The sequence below is a fragment of the Lepidothrix coronata genome, unplaced genomic scaffold, assembly GCF_001604755.1.
Source record: "Lepidothrix coronata isolate B3197 unplaced genomic scaffold, Lepidothrix_coronata-1.0 Scaffold247, whole genome shotgun sequence".
Lineage (NCBI taxonomy): Eukaryota > Metazoa > Chordata > Aves > Passeriformes > Pipridae > Lepidothrix > Lepidothrix coronata.
This window is the reverse complement of record NW_016690427.1, coordinates 895,846-917,848: the sequence shown is the minus strand read 5'-3', so window position 1 is coordinate 917,848 and position 22,003 is coordinate 895,846. Positions and strand designations below refer to the sequence as shown.

The 22,003-nt window shown below is 39.5% G+C and overlaps 2 protein-coding genes across 10 annotated transcripts in view; one reads left to right on the top strand and one right to left on the bottom strand.

Annotated features, from left to right (window-relative positions):
* ABCD3 (ATP binding cassette subfamily D member 3) overlaps window positions 1-1,105 on the bottom strand; it is a 47,527-nt gene extending 46,422 nt beyond the window's left edge. For 2 of the 3 annotated variants that reach the window (XM_017835018.1, XM_017835026.1), the window contains exon 1: window positions 522-565. In XM_017835018.1, coding sequence (XP_017690507.1) covers window positions 522-550 — 29 coding nt within the window. In that variant the 5' untranslated portion in view covers window positions 551-565. Of the gene's footprint in view, window positions 1-521; window positions 566-1,044 lie in introns of those variants that run through there. The other variant, XM_017835020.1, reaches the window with a different exon arrangement.
* Window positions 1,106-6,257: 5,152 nt separating this feature from the next.
* The window catches only part of ARHGAP29 (Rho GTPase activating protein 29), a 49,603-nt gene continuing 33,857 nt past the window's right edge, over window positions 6,258-22,003 (top strand). For 4 of the 7 annotated variants that reach the window (XM_017835081.1, XM_017835080.1, XM_017835078.1 and 1 more), the window contains exons 1-2: window positions 6,842-7,062; window positions 9,028-9,374. In XM_017835081.1, the coding sequence (XP_017690570.1) occupies window positions 9,113-9,374 (262 nt within the window). In that variant the 5' untranslated portion in view covers window positions 6,842-7,062; window positions 9,028-9,112. Of the gene's footprint in view, window positions 6,321-6,840; window positions 7,063-9,027; window positions 9,375-22,003 lie in introns of those variants that run through there. The other 3 variants (XM_017835076.1, XM_017835079.1, XM_017835077.1) reach the window with 3 other exon arrangements.

Below are 22,003 nucleotides of genomic sequence, written 5' to 3'. Positions count from 1 at the left end.
CTGAAACAGTTAAATTGACATAAAAACTGAATATGAAACAGTTTCTTCCTGCACAAACTGCTGAGATATCAACAGTGCTGATCTTTAGCTGAATCTTGCTTTTTTTGTCTAGGCTCCAACGTAAAAATATGAACCCTGGCAACAAAACTGCATATGGAAGCCAAGTAGAGTCCCTGAGACTAGCACAGAAAATCCTAAGCCACAATGAGAAAAACTATTCCAGCTTCCCCTAAAGCAGGTTGTGAGGTTACAGCTCCCTACCCCATCACAAACTAGTACATGCGGGTTTGCCAGCATCAAGGCAAGCCATGCTTGCTGTGTTGGCAAAATGATCCCAGTGAAATGCAAGACCTTTAACCATAAGGGTTCTTTTAACCCAGATCATTTTTTCAGGTCTGGATTTGAACAATCATGACACAATATCAGTGGCAGGAGAAGGAAGGAAGAGGCAAAGCATAGATCTGGAAATAGAAACCACTTAATCACATGTAATGCATTTGATTCCTACTTAAGGACCTTACCTGCTCTCCCAACCTGAAGTACACTCCATTTTTCCTCTAACAATTGTTCTTTGCCAGAAAGAACAGTGTATGTTAAATAGTTCTGAAACTATGGAGGATTACGGGGTTTATTTGCTACATTTGAATTTACTTAACCGTTGTGTTAATAATTAGTCAAATTTGGGGGAAGGAAAAGTTTCTAGCCATGCTCCTTTTTAACCTTATTTATCAAACACTGTAACTACTAAAACCTGTCAAGAACATACAAATGAATTTTTGCTTTAAGGCTGAGAGCAGCAACAGTCAGTGCTTTCAGAAGGACTTTATATGCTTCAGAGCAGTGAGACAGAAACCCCGCCAACAGCAAGAACCTTCCCCAGCACCCTGCAGGCCTGGCACCACAAGGGCTTTCAGAAACTGGGTGACACTGTCTCTGTATCGTATAATCTACTTCCAACCCTTAATTCAAATCACAAAGCCAGCAGAAGCTGCATCACAACCCCCTTCTCCTGCAAGGCAAATCCAGCACGACAGTTTTCCTTACCACCTCTCTCAGCTGGCAGGCAGCAGCCCTGCTGCCCAGAGCACATCAGACCAACAGCCGCCCGGCTGACAGCCTTTGGCAAGATACCACCGACAAGGAGTTCCCAGCCAAACCTCCTGTTCCCTGTAGAAACAGGCTGTTTCTCTGCTAACCCTTAATTGTTGGGCTTTCTCTCCCTTAAATCCTGCTGGTACCGGTAGGGCAGGTGGGGCTAACCGAGCCAGGGTGGTTAGCTTCAGGCCTCCTGGCTCCCAGAGCAGCAGGTCGCTGTGCCGTAATTACTGTTGGTTAATAGTGTGTTTGGCAAGCTGCGAACGTTCTGGAAGTTGTTTCCTTCATGCAGTCTTTCCTCTCATTCCTCACCACCCACTGTTCTCCTTGGCAATTGCTAGTTAAGGTGGAAGTTTTTTAAGAAACTGCTTGTTAAAAGTTAGGAAATGGGGTGCTGCCCATGCCATTGGCAATCCTTTTCCCTGGAGGATTAGCAAATGGAGTTGTTCTGTGTCCAGTTGCATTTCTCACATCATGCTTCCAGCCTTGCATAATTTTTGAGGAATAATTTAGGATGTTATGTAGCTCATCCTGAGCAGTGCAGGATGCCATATAAAAATAGGGAAGACCAGAGAATGAGCTTTAAATTAGATCAGTTGAACTAACTGAAAAGAAAAAGTCAATAATTTGGGGGCATCAGGTTTGAGAATAACGGCTCTGCATTAAGCTAAAAAACAGCTAGATCATCTGAGACAAAAACCGGGCAGTAGTTGTGAAATAGAGGAGAGATTAGTGGATAAGAGGGCTACTAACAAGGGGAGAGGTGATTGAGTGATATCTCCCTTAGAAAAGAGGCCTAGTTCATCATGCTAAAAAGCATGAAGGGATTTATCTTGAGGGTGAATTGCATCGAGCCATTAAACAAAAAATACATTTTTTAACACCTGCTAAAGCTATGAATTTCATTTTCTTTGCTCATTTTTTGAAGTGTTTTGTGGTCTGCCTTGAAGACTAGGACTGAGAAGAGAGAGACGGCTGTGAGAAGGGAGATGGTGTGAGAAGCACGTCTGCAGAACATGGGGTGCTCCTGTTTTCTATCAGTTGCCTCTGCAGGTTCATTCCAGTGCATAGTGGCTGCTGCAGTTTCACCCACGTAGCTCCCCTAAGGGCATTTGGTGCATTGACTGAAATGTAGGATGTTCTAGGAAGAGTGCATGAATCTTATATCTTGATGGTTTCTCAGGTATGTGGGTGGCATTTACTACAATCAGAAAGAAGATCTTGTGAGAGAAAAAAATAAATCTATAAATCATCAGTAGATGCAGTGGGGCTGGGGGATTAATTTTCTGAGTTTTCTCAGACTTTATACAAATAATTTTCAGACTGTTCATTAAAACTTAAAATATAACAGTGGGCAAAGTTGTGTTTTAGCAAAAATGTCACATTATTTCCTTTTACAGAAGCTGAGTCTTGAATGGTTTTCTGATATACCAATTATGTTAGCCTTTTGCAGGAGCCTGTATATAAATTCTTAAAAAGAAATAGTTTATGGAAATACTTCTCAAGAGCAGAATTCTGCTCACTGGAATGTAAGCAGAGGGTGGAAACTTCTACCAAGTTACCTCTGAGAGTAGTTAGTTAAAAATTATTTAAAGTCATGCTCAGTGTGTGGCCAGGCTCAGGGTCCTTGCAGTTACTTCCCTTGCAGACTTGGCCGTTAACAATAGTAACAAATATCTAGCTCTGTATGGAATGTTTATTGCTCACAGCAAGCAATATACTCATAATTTATGTCTTCCAACTAGTCTAGAATATCTGGCACTTCTGCAAATACACAGAATACAGACAGTATTTTGAAACTGATTCCTCAACTAAAGTCACCTTCCCAGTTCTAGTTACATTAATGGTGCAACCTAGAAATGTTTCTTTTCTTAAGAGTGATTGGAAGCTGCGATGTAGAACAGCTTTCATCATGCAGGTACTTCTTTAGATTTCAAAGGGACTTTTTGTGTGAGTAAAATACTGTTTAGCACTAAGAAGAAAGAAACGTACTGAGAGTTTTGGTTTGTCTTTTATATTGTAACAGAGATGTGCTATTGCTTTTATTTAACTGTGTACACATGCTCTATCAGGAAAAAAAACTGTTAAAAGAATCATACAAGTGGCTATTAATGAGTTAGAGATTGCAGTGGCTGCTCTCAGGAAAAATCAGCATTTTTAATGAAAACAAATTCAATTTTGATGTCTCTTCTTAGAGACTATATTGTTGAGATTGTACTATTTTTTATTGCCCCAGTCTTCCCCAGTTGCCTAATAACTGATTGTTCAGTGAAAGAACTGATTATTTGTTCCAAGCAAACTATGGTAGTTGGATAAAGTGCAAAAAAAGGTGACTTTAAGCAACCTTTCACCTGCTCAGCTTCTGTTTATGCCCTGAAGCCTGCATTAGTGATGCTGTAGATTATACTTGCCTAAAAAAGGGGCGTTAGCCCTGTAAACTAGTAAAGGATGACCAACATACAGCAGCTGTCAGACCCTTAATCCTCCTTCCAGTTTATCTGCTGCAGCAAAAGTTGCGACCTGTGATGTACATTGGGCCTTTTATGCAAGCCATATTTTCTTGAACGTAGATCTGTAAGTTCCATTTCTCTTTCATGTAATATTTTCCAAGGCAGTTTAGGAGGTAATCAACACTAGACAGTCTGGGACATGGTTGCAGCTGTTTTGTGCTAGATTTGATTCAGGGGGAATGTGGAGGACTGTATTCAATTTGGCAGCCAAACTGAAAATGGGGAGGAAAAAAGCTCTGAACAACGAAAATGCAAAAGGACAATTGTTTGTTGTTTTACTTTGAGGAAAACCCAAAACTTCATTTAACATTCCCATAATGTGGCAGATGTGGGCTCAAATCCTTTTTTCAAAAGACGTTTGAAGCTAGGCCTCCCACAATGAAGAACACTTTTATGTTTCAAATCAAAAGTAACTAAAAATATTTCAAAAGTATAAAAACATGTAATCCTAGTATTTCTATTTCTTTGTCACTTTCGGTTTGACATCTGGGACTGGTTTGTTTGGGTTTTTTTTTTCAAACAAACAATTCACCAATAAATTTGCTGAATTCTTATATGGACATAGGTTAGCTTATGTGGGAGCTGAGATGAGAGAGACAAGACTAACACACGGGGGGGATGAGGCATAATGAAGTGTATGTCTACTTCAGAAACAGTGAAAGGACTAGAGCTGGGTATGTACTTGGAAGAGCTCAGTTTATTCTTCCTAGCATTTTCTAAAACGTGCCTGGGAATGATATAGTTATGGCAAGATGAAGTCCCTTCTATTTTCAAGAAGCGTGTCTGTAAGGACAAGACAGTCTGCTGTAGCTACATGATTTTCTTTTGAACAAAGATTTGGCAGACCAAATGGTATCCACTGCTTTGTATTCTATCTATTGATAAGTATAGGTGGAATTTCTTGTTTATCTTTTTTGTTGCTATTGAACGCTTATCTAATGGTTTCAATGACTTTTCCCACAATAAACTTTTAATGCTTTTTCTGATGATGTGATTGCTGGCTGTACTATTTAACTTGCATTCCCTGCCATAGTTCCTTGCTTTCACATTAAATTAGTTTACAATTGTTTACTCTGGCCTGATTTTGACATCTGCAGGATCAATTAACTGAATGATCAAAATCTTTTTGAAGCTCAGGGTATTGTTTTCTTTGTTTGCTTTTTTTAGAAACTTAAAGAATTTATAACACTGTAAATGTCTGAATTTACATCACACTTTATTTAGGATTTTTTCAAGGTGAAGAAAAGGTATTGAACAGTGCTTAGCATTGACACTAGAGATAAGAAATGTCACAACTTGTTTTAGTTTGGTTGCTTAGTTTAAGGGTTTATAAATTCCAAAAGAAATTGAATAAAATTCTTCCAAAAGAATAAATTATGGCAAATATGGAGAGGAAGGATGAAGCAATGAGAACATTGGTGCTCTAACACAAAATCTTGCATGGGTAGTGTGCTGGAATGGCTAGGGAAAGGATGGAAGGATGGGGAAATTCCAGATGTAAAGCTCGAAACTGGTAGAGTAGAGGAACTGGGCTAAGAACTAGGTACTGAGGGCTTTGATACTTTATTGAAAGTATGTCCCATTCCAGAGCTTGGACATTGGATCTAAGGTTGCTGAATTTAAATGGCCTTTTAATACTGAGGAAGAAATTGTGGGTCTGTAGTCCCTGCCTCCAGAAGATGGAAAAACTACTGTTACCATCAGTCACTGTGAAACGATGTAAGAGAAGTCTGCACTGAGGTATAAAGGTCCTTGTGTCACTGGGAACTATTTGAATTTCTGCATGACACAGATGCAAACATCTGCTTTTCCAAATTCTCCTTAAGCTGAAAAATGTGGACGTTATCTGCACATGCAAATAAATTCAGAAGCAAAATTATGCCAAAATTTGGGCTGTCTGGATAGCTGAATCCACTCCCATCGTGCAGGCACATACTGATGTTGTTGTATTTCGATTTTGTTACTGGTTATATTTTCTTAAGTAGCCAACAGAGTTTGTCCAGGAATAAAAGCAGGCTGAGTATAGTAGAAAGCAAAGTGTGTCTGTGCACGCACACATTTCTCACTCGTAACAATACTGGAAGCTGTACAATGAATGATAAACTGGATTCAGGAGTAGAAAGCGTGGGAGGTTGAGCATGAGAAATACATTCTCTTTGCCACGGTGTTTTTGTTTCTCGTTGGGCAAATCACTTAAAAGTAAATCCTGTTTTGCCAAACACCACGTAGCCTGAATTTGGACTTTTCCTCGCTTCTGAAGCTTGTTTTGTGTACACCAGTCGCTCCTGCGCAGCTCCTTTCCCCGAGCTTTGCCCACACGCCACAGGCGCGGTCGGTCTCCGCTCCTCGCAGGAGGCGCGGGCCGGGCGGGCGCTGCTGGCGGGGCCGCAGCCGGCGCACGGAGAGGCCGCCGGGGCGGGATCCGGAGGGCGCCCGGTCCGGTCCGGTCCGGTCCGCTCCCGCTCCCGCGCCCGCCCCGCCATTGTTCCCTCACCGGCCCCTCGCGCCCCCGGCTCCGCGCGCGCGGAGGGCGCGTGTCCCGCGCGCGGCCCCGCCCCCGGGGCGGTGCCGGCCAATGGCGGGGCGGGGGCGGGGGCGGGGGCGTCGCGCGGGGCGCGCGGCGGGGAGGAGAGCGATTCATGGGCAGCGGGGCGGCCGCGCCACGGGCCCGCGGGGCCCGGCCCGGGGTTGCCTGCGCTCGGCCGCCGCTCTCCGGTAAGGGCCGGCGGAGGGAGCGGGGACGCGCCGGGACGGGACGGGGACGGGGTGTCGCCTATCGCCGCCTGGAGGAGCTGCGGGCGAGCGTGTGGGGCAGGGCGGCGGTAAATGGCCGGGGCAGCGGGGGCGGCTGGGGGGGCCCGGCGCTCCGCTTCCTTTGCCGGTGCGGGTCTGACCCCTCCGAGCCCCACCGCCCCGCCCGGCGCTGCCCGGCGCGGGGCTGGACGGTTCCCCGAGCGCCCACCTCCGCCCTGCCCCGCTACCTGCGGCGGGGCTGTGCGGGCTGGCGGACACTGCGGCGGGGCAGGGCCGAGCGCCGACCCCCGCCCGGGGCACTGGGGGCGGCCCTGCCCTCGGCCCGCCAGCGACGTGGCCCCTTTTCCTTTTTACCTTCTTTTTTTTTTTTTTTTTCCCTCACCGTTCTTTTTCCTTTCTTCCCCTCCCTACCGGAGAAATTGTGCTGGGAGAGCAAATTTCTGAAATATCTGGCGCTTTAGTTTTTTTCCTTTTTTTTTTTTTTTCCATCGGGACTGGCAATGGCTCGCTCTGAGCCGAAGGAGTCTGGAGGCGTTTATAGCAAAGCTGGTGGACGCTTTTCATTTTCAAAGCCAGAGTCTCCTGAAGAAATATGAAACACTTCTCAGTAATGAAAGGCATGTGTTCTGGGAGAGAAACTTTTCCCCATCTGCCTTGTAACACAGGAGGAACAGACGTAAGGGCTGATATTTATGAGGAAAAGGTGCCTGTTGTACTAAGCTGCTCAGTTTTTGTTATGCTGCTGCTTTACAGCAGAAGTTTCTCTCAAGTTTTTCTAATTCAGAAACGCTTTGTCATCACTTTTATAATTTTTACAGTGGTTGCATTATTGTACTGCTTGTACAAGAAAAAAAAAGCAACATCTCTAAAATAACACATCTTTAAAAGCGTGGACTTGCCACTGGAACAGGTCTAACACATCATGCTACTTAAAGTTGACTTTGAAGCTGGCAGACTTAAAAGAGGCTTGTCTTTTAAATAATATGAAAATATCTGTCTCGATATAAATAGATATCACACTTGTTAAAAGGAGGGAAGGTTATGTGGCTTGTTTTGCCTTAATTGCAAGGTGGAATTGCAAAGTCGCTTTATAGCCATGAGAATTATATGTGGGAACAGAAGAAACTTGCTTAAACACTGTGTTTAATGTAAACCTCACTTCAGTCTACTTGAGGTGTTTGGAATTGCTTAATTATCTGCATTATTTGTATAATGTCATGTGTACTCTTATAGGTACAGACTTAAAACAGTAAACAGAAATTAGAGCAGTTAATTTGTGTTAAATTCTGAAGTTTTCTTCCCCCTCCCCCCAGCATATGCTCCCTGGAAGGCCTGCCAGATTAATTAAAAAAACAACTGCTTTGACCACATTTCCTCTGATATTTTTAAATTGCAAAGAGAAATAAAGCAGAAATAATGGAAAAATAATTGAAGTGCATTAGAGTAATGCCTATAGAAATTCATAGTGGGAGTGTTCAAAGTGTTAAAGGTGCTACTGTTTCAGTTGGTCTAACCAAACACAAACATATGCAGGAGAACCCGTTTCAGCCTGCATGTTTTAGTTCTTAATAACTTCTATTTTTAGGTAAAATAATTTATTTTGAGAAATTACTGCAGATGTATCTGCGACCTACGTTAACTTTCTAGCTGTCATGTTCCAATTTGGTTTTTGGTTTTTTTCCTGTGGTGTTTACACTTGAATGTAAACACTGAAAATTTCTCCTGGTGTTGAGAGAACAACAGCAGGCGTTGTGGGAGCTGCTGGAAGCATACCTGACTCTGCCACCTGCAGTTTGGTGCTTTGAAATGAATCGCTTAACCCAACATGGCGAAATTAGCAGTAGCTTTCTCTTTTTTTTCTAAATGAAAGGAATGCAGGTAGTTGCTTACTTATACTCCCCCAAATTTGTGCATTTTTATGGGAGAACTTTTAAGGTGGACCAAAGCAGAGCAACATCCTTCAAGATAACTGCACTGAGATTTGCAGATAAACTTTGATACTAGAATATTTTTCAATCTCTCCACTTTCCTATGTTTTTCCTTTGATTGCTTTTCATAATAAAAGATAGCAGCCTGAAAAGCCCACATAACTTCTTTCAGGATGTTTTCCTTCGTGAGACAAACTGTGATAGGTCATGATGACTTGCTTGGCACAATCTACACAAAGAAAACTCATCCTATCAGATTAAGGCTATTATTTTAAGAGACAGGATGCTGAATACAGCTTGGTGGTTCATGCAAGAGGGGATGTTGCTCATGGTCTGTATCACATCAGGTGTTTTTGCAATTATATTCAGTTGTAATAACATTTCATGGTAAAGAATAGGTCTTGGTAAATATAAAGAATGTGATTTTTAAGGTTTGCAGAATAAGTATTCATGGCAGAAACTTTTCTTATGAAATAAGCATGCATCATAAATAGCTTTTGAAATAATTTCTGCATACCATTGATTTCCTTTATGCAACAATCTACCTGCTGTACGAATTTAAATAACTTCAAACAGTCAAAAACCTTTATAATACTCAGTTCAGCGTTGTAATGCAAAGCAGTATCATCTTGAAAGAAGTTTTGGATCTTGTCAGTACAAAAGCATTGCTTCGTATATATTTCTGTACTAATCAGCATTTTTCCTTCTCCTCCACCTCCTTCCCCCTCCCCAATTTTCAGGGGTTTCACCTTTGGCTCATCAAATGGGCATTAAGTGACAGTGAGTGTTACCTGCGAGAGCTCCATAGGCACGGCGGCTGCTGGGATGTTGCGACAGAACGGCGGAAGTAACAAGCGTGGTTTGGGATTAGCCCGACTGTCTACCTCCAACTTCTTCACCATCTCTAATTCAGGAAATTGGGGAATGGGGCGCAGCACCAAGAGCAGCTCTCTGAGCAGCATTAGCTCCAATTCTGACTGCTATGATAATCCTGTTGTGGATCCAGAGTATATCATGCAACTGGTGAATGATGTCAGAAAATTTGCAGATGTGCTACTCTACTTGAAGGAAGCCATTCTTTCAGAAGGTGTGTCAGTTGTTCTTAATTCTTAGATTTTATGAAACTCTTACAATTCATATGTTTTAACTAGTGTTTACTGTGGTTGTTCCCCCCTGCCCTTTACCATTTATCCTCCCTTCCTCTCCCCTCCCCACCCCCAGCATGATGATTACGGGAAATCGTGGTTTTTAGTTTGGGTTCTGTATTTCCTCATCACAACAGTGCAATCTCTTTCATAATCATAAAAAGGGAAAACAGGCTCTTAGCAGGCTGCCTAGGCTGATGCTAAAAGTTAGTGAGACCATCAACTGACTAGTCTTTAACTGCTTGAATGTTTTTTTCCAATTCCAAACAATTCTCTTACTATTTTGGTGATGTTTCAGTTTTCTAGGCTGGTTTTGTTTGGTTTTTCAAAGTCTTAAATGCTAGTAATTTGAGTTTTAAGGTAGAATGTAACTCTGCACTTTCTTCCTTTGCAAGAGAAGTATTTACCGTCTTCTGCCAGCAGGTGGAAACTGCAAATTTTCTTGCTTATGAGAGGTGTGTGTTACTGTGTGTTTCTGTTCCATTAGGGAAATGGCATTAGCGTGGTTTTGGTCATCAGAAGGAAAGCTTTTATCTAATTCCTACAGAAATATTATTAGGTTAATAGCTGACATGACATCCAGAGCAGTTTTGTGTAAGATGTCCCGAGTGCTGAGCATTTGCAGTCACCTCTGTGTTCAAGTGAGTGTGCACACAGCTGAAATACCACTGCCAAAAGGTGTAAACAATTAACAAAGCAATAATTTGACACTAGTGATCACTTTGTGTCCACAAAGTTTTTGCTGAGCACACAGGATGAGCAGTTATTTGTGAGGTTGGGTGTCTGGTGCCTACTGATGCTGAAATGGGCATCCTGTAGAAAAGGACTGCCAAAATATTAGTGTTCCAGTTGCCATGCAGCAGCAGTTAATTAATGTTCAGTTTAAAATTTTGAACTCAGAAGATCCAAAAAACTAACATGGAAGACAGGAGTTGTTGTCTTGTCTTGTACTATATTATAGAATTCATTTGTGAAACAGTGTTGTCCATTTAAAGGAAAGATGTCCATATAAAGGAGAGATATTTCTTGTCCACAGTTGGAAGTGTTCTTTTGACCTCTGTCCCTATAATACAGTGAGTTCTGTAATACTGGGCTTGCTTATTGCGGGCTGGAGACAACATGCTGGAAACTGCATACTCTGGTTTGCATTTCTTTGTCTTATTAATCTTTGGAAATGTTTACAATTGTCCAAAAATTAACAAAAACTTACGAAGGTTGTTCTTACACATGAAATTCTGGGTTTTAATGCTTGCAGCTTACCACCATCCTGAAATTGGTTGCATTAATTAATCCAAGGTGGAATCAATTGCAGGGATGGGAAATTTATTTCTTCCTTTTTATACAACACTAATCGATCAGCTGGATGTAGACTTTATTGGATAGTAAAACTTTGCTCTAAAATTTCTTAAATATGAACCAAAATTAAGTTTTGCTGCTATCTATGGGGGAAAAAAAAGTGTATTTTGGTGTGCATACGCTGCATGCATCTGCAGGCAGTTCAGAAGTGGCAAATGTAAGTGATGTAACAGGGTTGCATCAGTGTTTGTATTTGCCTTGCAAGTGTTCCTAGAGTCTTTCAGCCTCTAACCACTATTCCCTCAGCTTCTACGTCAACTATTAATTGTATTATTGCCTCTCTGGCTGATTTGTCTAAACTCTTCTGATGCACAGTGGCTTCACTTTTGACCATGTGACTCCCCGTTGTCCAGGGCTGGCCGTTCCACTGTGGGGTCTGTGTTGGCTGGTGGGTCTGTGCCTTGTGTTACCTGCTTGTGTTACCTGAGCTGCCGTGAAAGAGCCCAGCAGTTATTTGCCCATGGTTCATTTAACGTTCATCTGATGTAGTGATGCAATCTTGGATGAAAAATCTAAGATGTTTTGGATGATAACATACATCCGTGTCTAAATTAGATCATAAGTGCCTTGGGCTTATGGACGTGAACTGTTTTGTTACAGTGTTAATGCAAGTTGATATGTAAAGTGAAAAGCAAGCTGAGATCTCTTTTAAGGGGAGTGTTACATAAATGAAATGTTTGGTAGATGTCAAGGCTATTTCTCTTTGCATTTCTTATGCTAATATGATTTAGTTTCTTACAGTAGTCTAATTGTCATAATGCTGAATAAATTTTGGATACCTTTCAACAAAGGTAAACTCAGCACTGTAACTTAGTTTGATTATTTTTCAGACCCTTGCCCAACAAAGTTTTCTGTATAAACTGAAATCTAAGAAACTTGGAACCTCCTTGCTGGTACCAATTAGGAAATGTGTTTCTTAATGATACTTCGCATAAACCCCAGCCCCCACCTCAAAAAAGCCCAAACCCACAACCAACCAAACAAAACACCCTAAACCTACAAACAAAACACCCTCTAAATGTAACTGCAGAGTTTAAAAGTTTGTCATCTGTTTGGACATGAGGGAGCTGCAGTTGCCTCTTGTGTTGAGTGAAATACCTTGTGTTCCATACACTTCAGTTCTTGCTGTCTTCTTTTAAATTCTCTTTTGAATCTCAGCCTTGTATTCATCGAATATAACATTCTGTTATTAGTCATGCAATCTGAGGTATAGGATCAAGATACTTTACCATTGTCTTCATTAAGAAAAGCTCTGGGCCGTTTTCGAACCTAGGTCAATCTGCTGTTTCACGAGAAATTTTGTATTTAATTCTGCTTGATGATAGGCTGAAACTGTACCTGTTGTTAGTGCAGCTGATGCAGTCAGTGCATCCATCTCTTGGTCCAGTCTTCAGGTGAATTTCCAGATAAGCAAGATTGTCTCGTGGCTGATACTAGTAAGGATAGTTCTGTTGTCATCGTGGTTTTGTGTTTGAACTGAAAGGTTGTCTTCGTTTGTGGCATTCGTATTTTATGAAGTCAGAGATAATTGAAATATATTAAGGAGACTAAAAATAAGTTAATCTTCTTTCTTTTCTGATAAGAAGAAAATGAAAAAAAAAATCTCTACCTGGAAGACCAGGCTTGAGAGTATATGTTGAATTAACTTAGAGGACTCAGATCATTACCTGTAATTTGTGCTACACTTAGAGTGAGAATCTAATTGATGCCTTCAACTTGTACCCCTCTTTGGAAAGGTAGGACATACAGTGAAGTACAGTCTAAAGTCTGGAGCCATCTGTGTTCTTCAGAGGTAGTGGCACTCAAGATAAGAACTTCCCATGGTAAAGAATGTTTTAGGAACTGAGAAATTATTTGTCTCCCGTGGAGACCTGCTGAGGGCTTAACCACCTGACCACAGTATTGAAAATACTTCAGAATTTGAAGTGTGTGAGGTATATTTAAGGTAAATCCTATAACTTGAAGAGGTTAGTTCTTGTCCTAAAGCAAGAGGTTAATGCATCTGCAAGTAAACTATGTTGAATTTTGAGGCTGGGTGGCTTCTACATGTGTAGTACCTTCTTTTGAAGAATAGGAGATGTGGGGTAATTGCTATATACTGTCCAATCTTTCCCAAAGATGAAGATGCCTGTACCTCATAGAAGTTGTATAGGAAGCACATAAGCCACTTTTTGGGAAAAAATATGCAGGATCTACCTCTTACAAACTTGTATTAGAGAATCTATCAGTGCAAAAATAGTATTGCCTATTGCATTGATATGCAAAGTTGAGAATCTATTTAATAGGTATTTATGTATCAGATTGATGACTATAATCTGTGCTTTTACTTTATAGAATAAATTTTACTGTTGGCAAATAATGCCACTGTATGGTCTTTGCTTAAATGAAATTCATTTACTCAGGTGTAAAAGGATCACACAAAACAATATTTAGGACAGTAAAATATCTTCTAACTAGGAACTCAGTATTTCACCTTTAAACAGTACATAGTAACTTTTACTTGTATTGCATTAGAGAGGAGGGAAGCATTCCTGTTTCCTTACTCTGAAGATAGTTAGCTACTAGTTTTGTGACATCTGCTTTTTTTTTATTTTTTTTTTTTAAAGAATGTAATGTATACTGTAAGGTCTGCCCTTGGGACTGTGGGAAATACTGTGTTTCCTTACGAATAGCTCTCAGGCTAAAATTTGCATGTGGTGTAAAAGTGCAGGAGTAATTACACTTTAATATATAGTCTTCTTGACTGTACTTTAGAATATATTTTGGAATTATTGCTTACTTTATCACGAACTTTGAAGTAATCTTCAAAGTGTGATATTGTGTGCTTCATGTGGGTAATTCTGCATCCTTTTCATGAGCAAAAACTTTTTTCCTCAAGTTCATCCCTTCTTCAACTAATGTAAATTGTAGTTCTTTCTAAAATGCTAGTATGCTGTTTTTCCAGGTATTTTAGAAACCAGAGTAGTAAGATAAAACCTCTTACCTTTCCTCACGAATTTCTCTATGAGGATCGGATTTTGCCTATGATTTCTTAGAGTTTATAAGTGTTTTTATAAAATTATAAGTCTTTTTTAAAACTGAAGCAGAGTAACAATACTGGTGAAGCTGGATGGCCTGGTCAGGAATGTCTGCATCCTCTGTATGGTAGCACCAATACTTTCAAAAGAATCAGGAATGCTGCCTAACTTGAAACCTATCAGGTCCTTATTTTTGAAGGATAAGATATTCAGCCCAGTGGGACAATTTTAGAGGTGTGTCAAGTTAAATAGTTTCCTGAAAATAAGGAACTTGTAATCTCTAGTGACTTCAAAACCTTCTTTTAGCACCGTGGAGATTGGTGTTAATCGCATGCTACACTAAAAGCCAGAAGCCATTTACTGAATATAGTGCCTGAGGCTCGAAGATGAATGATTTCTCTTCAGCCTTTCCTGGCTTGATAATGTATACTGTCTGTATTTTTAGTATAATTAAGGCACTGTAGTATTTTTAGCATTTGATTTTTATTTCTATATTTTGATGTAGTCTAAAATATTAATGTCCTTTTTCTGAGGTGGCGTTTGTGAAAGTCAGTTTGCTCTGTTTCGTTAGGGAAATCTGAAGTTCATTACCTGTTGCAGTGAAGATTACAGATTGAATTTATGCTAATTTATAATACTGGGTGTAATTTTGCTGTTTGTTCTTTATTTCAATTTTGATGTTTCTCAGTGAAAGGTGCTGTCTTTGATACACCCTTAAACTAGATGTATTTACCTGTCTAATGACACCTGATACTATGAATGCTTGGTAGGTGGGCAAACTGCTCTAAACAAGGATCTCATAAAGTGTTTACCTTTCTTTGCAACAGTTTCTGGAAGGAATGTTTTGGGGGGTTATATTTATTTTGTTTCCAGAGAAGCTGGACTGATTTCTTTAAACTTTTTGTGGAAGACATTCTGGTTTTCTGCTCAGTAGTATTTTGTGTGATAAATAAAAAACCTTTATGAGAGAAGGATAAGTAAAATGCTACCAGGGTAGCTAACTTTTGGGGATTCTGAAAACACAGTGATTATCAAATGTGTAAACAATCTGCTTGTGAATTATTAAATGACCTTTGAGACTCTTAGAAAAAGGCAGAGGAATCCATGTGGCAGTGTAGCACATTGGTCCTCTTATTCCATGTAGCACAAAAAAAAAGGGGGAAACAAACTAGCTAGGAGCTAATAAACTAGGAAATAAACTAGCTAGGATTAAAAGTATTTGAAGATGTTGAAAATTAGTCTGAAGTGGAATTTTAATGTTTTTCACTTCTGAAATCTACCAAAGTGTAATTTACTTGCAATATCTGAAGAATAATTCTGTGATATATTACTATTCAAACTCTAATTAAACTTGGTCCACAAGGAACTAACTGCATGTTTTTTAATGTATCAGCCTGTAATAAGATTATTCATCATCTTGCTGAACCAAATTAGGTGTTAAAAGGTGAATTCTGACTATTTGAATTTGCTGCTTTGGGTGTTACTGTTCCCATGGCAGAGTTAGCAGAAGTGTCCTTGTGAGCTACTGTACCAGGGAGGCCAGGACTAAGCCAGGCTGAGATAGGTATAAGGCAGCTGGAAGGAGTGACTTCTGAAGGTGCTCCTGCCAAAATTCCTTTTTTTCCCCTCCCCACCAACAGCTGAATTGTTGGTAACTGGTTCTGTAACTTAAAATCTACAAGATGCATCTAAAACTGCTGTTTTCTTCTGTTTAGGACTCTGTTTTAAACACGTTAATTGTCTATTTCCACAGCAACTTATGGAAGAAACTTAAGTGTGAGCTGCTGTGATCTCACTGCTGCATCTTCCTGGCACTAGCAGTAGTTCTCTGGTAACTGCATAGCAAGCCAGCTTTGAGGGCATATCTGCCTGAAAACTAGTCCCAGGAAGGAAAAGAACTAGGTTTTAGCAAGATCAGTTCCATGTGCTGACTGTAAGGGAGCCAAGAGGGAGAAGGTGGCTGGCCAAGGAACAAGGGCCAGAGGTTAAAATGGAAGAAGACTGTGAGCTCTAGGCGGAGTTGGTGTGGCATTCCACCCTGGCATCCCAGCATGCACTGCTAAACCCTGTACCAATTCTTTTGTGTCCCATACTGAATGTGAAGTTTGATGGGGGTATACGAAAGGTGGGGTGGTGGTGGGGAGAACAGCAAGCAGAAAATGCCCTTTGTAGAAGGCAAATTAATTGATCACTTTGGCTCTGAGCTTTTGGCATATTTGAATTTGACAGTCTCTTTTAAACTCACCTTCCTAAAACCCATTTCTTATGTGCAAAGTCATATGTGCTTCCGATCTTTCTGACCTGGAAGTTCATTAGTACACCCTTTCACATACCTCCAAGTAGTAGTCACTGCTAAATATTAGTTCTGTCAATTTGAAATTGTTCTTTCACAAATCTGAAATAGTCTTTCAAGCTAAAAGATGTAAAGTATGTAAACAAGGATAAGAACAAAGTAAATACTTCCTTAAATTTTTTTAACAAGTAAAATTACGAACCTAAAGCTAATAGTAGTGGGTTTGCTTTGTTGGGTTTTTGGGGTTTTTTTTACAGCTTCTGGTGTTTTTTAATGGCAAAACTCAAAGGAAGAAATCATTTGGGCATATGAACTGCTTGTCTTAGTGGAGTTCTAGCAAGCCAGATACGTCCTGGTCATTTTCCCATGCTTCCCTTCCTTTCACACCCATGCTTCCCTTACTTTCCTGGTCCCTCACATGAACAGAAAGCACTGAGATCCCTGCCTGTGAATCCTGTTCCTGTCCAGTGCCAGATTCCTCGAACTTGAGAGGTTCTGCAAAGAAAACAGAAGTTTGTACAGTGTGAATGAAGACAAACCCGTAACAATCCAACAAAAAGTAGTTTGCTTGTCTACCATAAACTTTGACTGTATAGCTGCAAGCATGCTTTTCTCCAGGAATGTTTCACTTAAACTGGGAGAACTTTCTGCCTTTCTTTCCATTTCACTCCAGATGATTCCACAAACTATTTTGGCCAAGCCTTCTGTTTTCTCAGAGTCTATCTTGCAGGCTTTTGTTAGGAAGTCTTGGACTTTCAGATGCTGTGACCAGAGCCAGAGGAGCTGGGCATTTTGTTTTGCTTTGCATGTTTGCAGTGATAGAGCACTGCTTAATTCATACGCAGTCATGGAACACTTCTGCTGTTTCCACTAATCTGAACAAGAGGAAAAAAACCAACCTCCTCTGGAAGTTGAGTTCAAGCAAATCTGTGTTCTTCGTAGTCAAAGTGTAAGCTGCCTGTTAAATGCATGTTGCTAATGTTGGATAGGAAATGCTGTTTCTTCAGTTTCAGGGAAGACTGAAGTTAAATAATAACTCAGTGGACCAGGAGATAAGTTTGTGGCTGATAGTACTACCCCTCCCCCAGTTGCATACTCCACATTCCTTCAGAACAAATGTTCACTTGTTGCTATAGTGTCTAAGATCAGCAGTCAGGAGGGGGGTGTGCGTCTTGAAGGCCTGTGAGTGTTTAAAATGTAAAATCAACCCTTAGGTACAGTCCGGATATTTTTGTTGACTTAAATAATTAGCATATCTCTATTTAGGAAAACTCTGAACTATTTATAAGAAAGCTTGAGCATTTTCCATTTTTATGTTGCTTTTGAAGTGCAAAAATTGTAATACCAGGGAAAACTCTATTCCTCTCCTTTTTTGGATTTCTGATGGACAAAAGGATCTCAAAACACTTAAAGAGCCTTAGCTAGTTTGTTAATTAGAATTACCTTCCCTTTCCATCACAGCATCTAGAGTAATGAAACTGAAATTACAAGATTAGCAAGATGCATGGTGACTAGTGAGGAAGAGGATGAATAGTCAAGTTTTCTGTTTTGAAAGTAAAGCTAGACCTTTCAAGCAAAAATTCTTCTAATATAGTTTGAAGCTTAAGAAACAGGAACATTTGAACAAAAGAACAACTTGTATCTCTCAAAGAACTCTGCCTTAACACCTGAAAGATAAGATTTGATCCATATCCAGTGTGAAGTCTTGTGTTCTAAACAGCAATTCCCATGTAGATGTAGGAGCTCTTGTGTTTAAAAACAAAACAAAAATCCCTCGCCCTAAAATAGTTTCCTGCTCTTGGCAAAATCTATTATAGTGTATCCACTAAAATATTCCATTTTCTCATTTCTCTGATGCATCAGTTTATCAAAATTGCAACTTAAAATATCAATAAGAATAATTTTGGTATGCCTGACAGCCTGGAGTTGAGAGTTGTGATTGTCATCTTGATGATCTTGACTTCATGGAGATTTCATGGACTAAAACATTCCTTTTCCACCAGTTTCATTGGAAGTGTTTGTTCTTATTTATGTAGCTCAGTCACAGAACTGAAGCTGACTTGTTTCTTAATTCTGAGCAGTCTGGCAGTTGCAGTGATTTGATTATGTTAGATCTAATATCTTGGTAATGGATTAGAGTTAGAACTGCATGGTAGGATAGGAGGTTTGATACAGAGCCTGGACCTTGATCTTCATAGGCAGCTGCTTCCCTTTTTAAGGAAAGTAGGGATTTTATGGGGACTCATTCCTTTATCTGCTTAAAATGCCCCTTTTTATTGAAGATTGAGGTGACTCAGGTAAGGCTGTAGAAAATAGTTATGTGTGAGTTAAACTTTCATCTTAATGACATTCACTGCAGAACAGTGTAACTGCAAATCCTAGGACTTGACCTTTTTTTGTAGAGGCTGTGATTTAGCTGAACAAAGTATTTTTCCTTTTTATCCTTTTTTTCCTTCTTTACTGCTTGCATACTTTCTTGGACTAATTTTTAAAAGTATGATGGAATTTTTATTTGCCAGTTCTGGTTATCTTTAGTTGATAAATCTGTTTTAATCTTAGGTTGACCAAATTTCTCTCTTCAGTGTTGTGTTCTTTGTCGTATCTGAACTACTTCAGATAGTTAAGCTGTTTTAGTAATAACATATTCCCTCTTTCAAATGTGTTGATTCTCTGTGATGTTTATAATTTGGGTTCAGGGCCAACAGGTGGATGTTGCAGCAGTTCATTACATTTCTGAAAGTTTTGTTAGTACTACTTATCTATGAGACATAGAATGACTGTGGGATTATGTATGTTGCTACACATACACATAAAAGGGAAAGGGAGGTTCTTACTTTGGAAAGAATCAAGTGTTTCTTCTAACTCTTGTAATGTCTTAATCCTTTTCTAGTTTTAGAAATCTTCAAGTGGAAGGCCTGGTGAGGAGGTTTCAGCGTAGATGCATTAAAAACAATTGAAAAAATGAATTGCAGGGTTGTAGATCAATAAGTTGCAGGAAGTGTATTTGTATGGTGGAGTTAAAGCACAAGTGTGTTCTCTTTCTCACCTCATGCCTTTTCAACAAGAGGCTTTGACATCTTTAGGTCTTGGGGACAAATTTCAATTTTGTAGGCCAGCATTTCCAAAGGGTGCTCTTCTCTGAGTATTGTATTAAAATTTTTCCAGTTATGCAGGTGTGATTGTTTTAGAGCTCTGTCTTGTGAGAAATGTAACATCTCAGTTAATGTTCTACTTTGGGACTAGAGCATATTCTTAGCTCGATTTGCAAGACCAGATATTGCTGAAATAGTTATGGACAAGGTATTCCTGAAGCATTAGCTTAAAGACTGCTCAATGTTCACAAATTCATCTTGATGTTTTAGTCTTGATAGTGGTATGAACAGATTCTTCAGTAAAATGCTTAAGTTTTTTGTGTTTTTTTTTTTTTTTAATCTAATTTTTTTTGTTTGTTTCTCCTGTGGACTTCTTCTTTCATTCATTGATTGTGTAGAGGGTATATAAAGTACTTTGTGCTACCACAACTGTAAAACTGGAAGGTCTGTCCAGAAGTTCTCCAATGCTGACAAGTGGAAAAAAAAAATGTTTACTGGAATCACTGAAGTGGAGGTGCAGAGAACCTGAACTGGTCAAGAAAATGGGCTGTGGTCTCAGCTCGCAAGTAGGTTAATGACTCCCAACAAAAGAGCAGTTGAAGGAGGCAGCTTTTTGGAGGAATAATCATATCTGCTTTGTGCTTCCTTGGGTAAGGTGCAAATTGTTTATCTGAAAGCTTAGTAGCATATGTGAATTGTGAAAGTTGAGTGAAGACAGTTAGCGAAGGGTCTTGACAAAGTGACCATGATAAATAGCTTATGCCAGTGGTGAAGAAGTAGGATTAAGACTGCAGAGTGGTCCAATTTAAATGCTTTCTGGTATTCGTGTGCAAGCCTTTGTGTTAAGGACAAGCAAACAAATTCAGCAAGGTATGGAGAGCTCTTTCTAGCTGTGGTTGGCTTCAGATGTTGACTAGATATGAGAAGGTGGCTGAGAACTTAATTTGGAAAGAAAGCAATAAGTCTGGAGCATAGAAATAAATTGGATCAAATGCTGCATGCCATTGTATGAAGAATTAAATGCATGGGGCTACTACTGAAATATATAGTTAACCATATTCTTTCTATTTCTATTATAATTCTCACATTCTGTAGCTTTTGCTGGACTGCACATCATTTGTGTATTTTATTGGTTTTTTTTTTTTTAATGTAGCATTGATTAGCTGGAATGAGAACTTCGGTGGTACTAGGGAGAAACAGCTATGTAAATTGAAAACCACAAAGCAAACAAAGTCTGTGGTTTGTCTTTTTCAGCTTTTTATTGCAAGGTATTTGTAAAGAAATACTACTCAAATAAAAACTAATAATGAGGTGTGCAGTGGGTTACTGTTGTCTTTTAGAACATGCAAGTGACAATGTGACATCATTGTTGTGTTTTCTCTTCATACAAAATCAAAGACGTTTTGGTGTGAAATGACTGATAACAAAACATTGTACTGTAAAGGGGATCTACTGTTCCTGAGTTTAGGAAATGGGAAGACTTTTAAATAATTTCCTTTGGAGCATTCAAATGGCTCTGTGTCACCGGTGTGAATTACACAGTCAGACTTTACTCTCTTAGGTGGTTGTTTCAGTAGGACTTCAGTGCAGAAACTTGAAATAATCCTTAATCCTTTATGTTCACCAGTTTTCTAGACAATTAATGTTACTGGCTGCTGCTTTAGTGATTTGAATACCACTTAATATCTAAATTGATTTTGTGTAACTTTTTTCTTTTCATCAATAAAACAGAAATGGACAACTATCACATCCTAAAACAGTCTATAATTGTGTTCAAAGGATACTTTAAAATAAATGCACAAAGTAGTGCACCTCTTGTTTAACATCATATAATCTCATAATCCTGGCTTTGTGTGGTCTTTTGAAAACTAGGTGGGCAGGCAGCAGTAAAATAGCTTCTTCATTCAGTCGGTGACTTGGGCTAAAAGTGGAAGGAGCAGCCCTGTAGAATAAACAGTATTTCAGACTAAAATTAAAATAAGCTAAAGGTTAAGTATTGTTTCATAATCTCTTGGTGTTGGTTAGCAGAGGTTAAATTTATTTTATTTAAAATGCACAAACCGTAACTTTCATACTACCCTTTCTGTGTGCCAGTTTGATATGGTGTGAACAAATTGCTGGGGATTGTCTTTCATTTTCTGACTTGCTCTTTTTTCAGAAACGTGTTCTGTGAATGTTCAGTATTACTTCATATGCTTTCAGAACTTGAACCAATATGCAAGGAACATAGTTGCTTAAAGCATAAGATACTTTAAGTGTCTTCCACTGGCAGCTGTTCAGTCCAGTGACTGATGAAGTTTTAGTGAAATGCCTTTAAATAAGTAGCAAGTCACTACTACTGGTGGTATAGTCGCCTGTCCTGATGGATATGACTTTCTGGTGAACTGTGACTGATCAGACTTATTGCAAATGTGTTCATCATAAAGAATGTAGGATAACGTCCACTTGACAATTTACAGTTCTAATGTAAAATGTGTTCTGAAACTTGTGAAGCATTATCCTCACCTAGCTTTATTCTTAATCTCCTAGATGATTCAGGGAAGTTATATGAACAGTGGCTAAAGTGACCATGTAATATTTTCATTTATCAGAAACAGGTAAATAAGCAAACATCAGCAATTCTCATGACTAGTTTGTGCTCTTTAAATTTTGGGTTAATAAAAGATTAATGTATTCTAAAGATTAAACTGCATGGCTGAACACATCTAGGTTAGTTGACTGGAATCTCAGGGCTAATAGAATAAAAAAGTTGAAGGAATGTAGTGTACAGCATATTGAAATAGATTAATGAAAAGCTGTATTGTGGTAGGTTT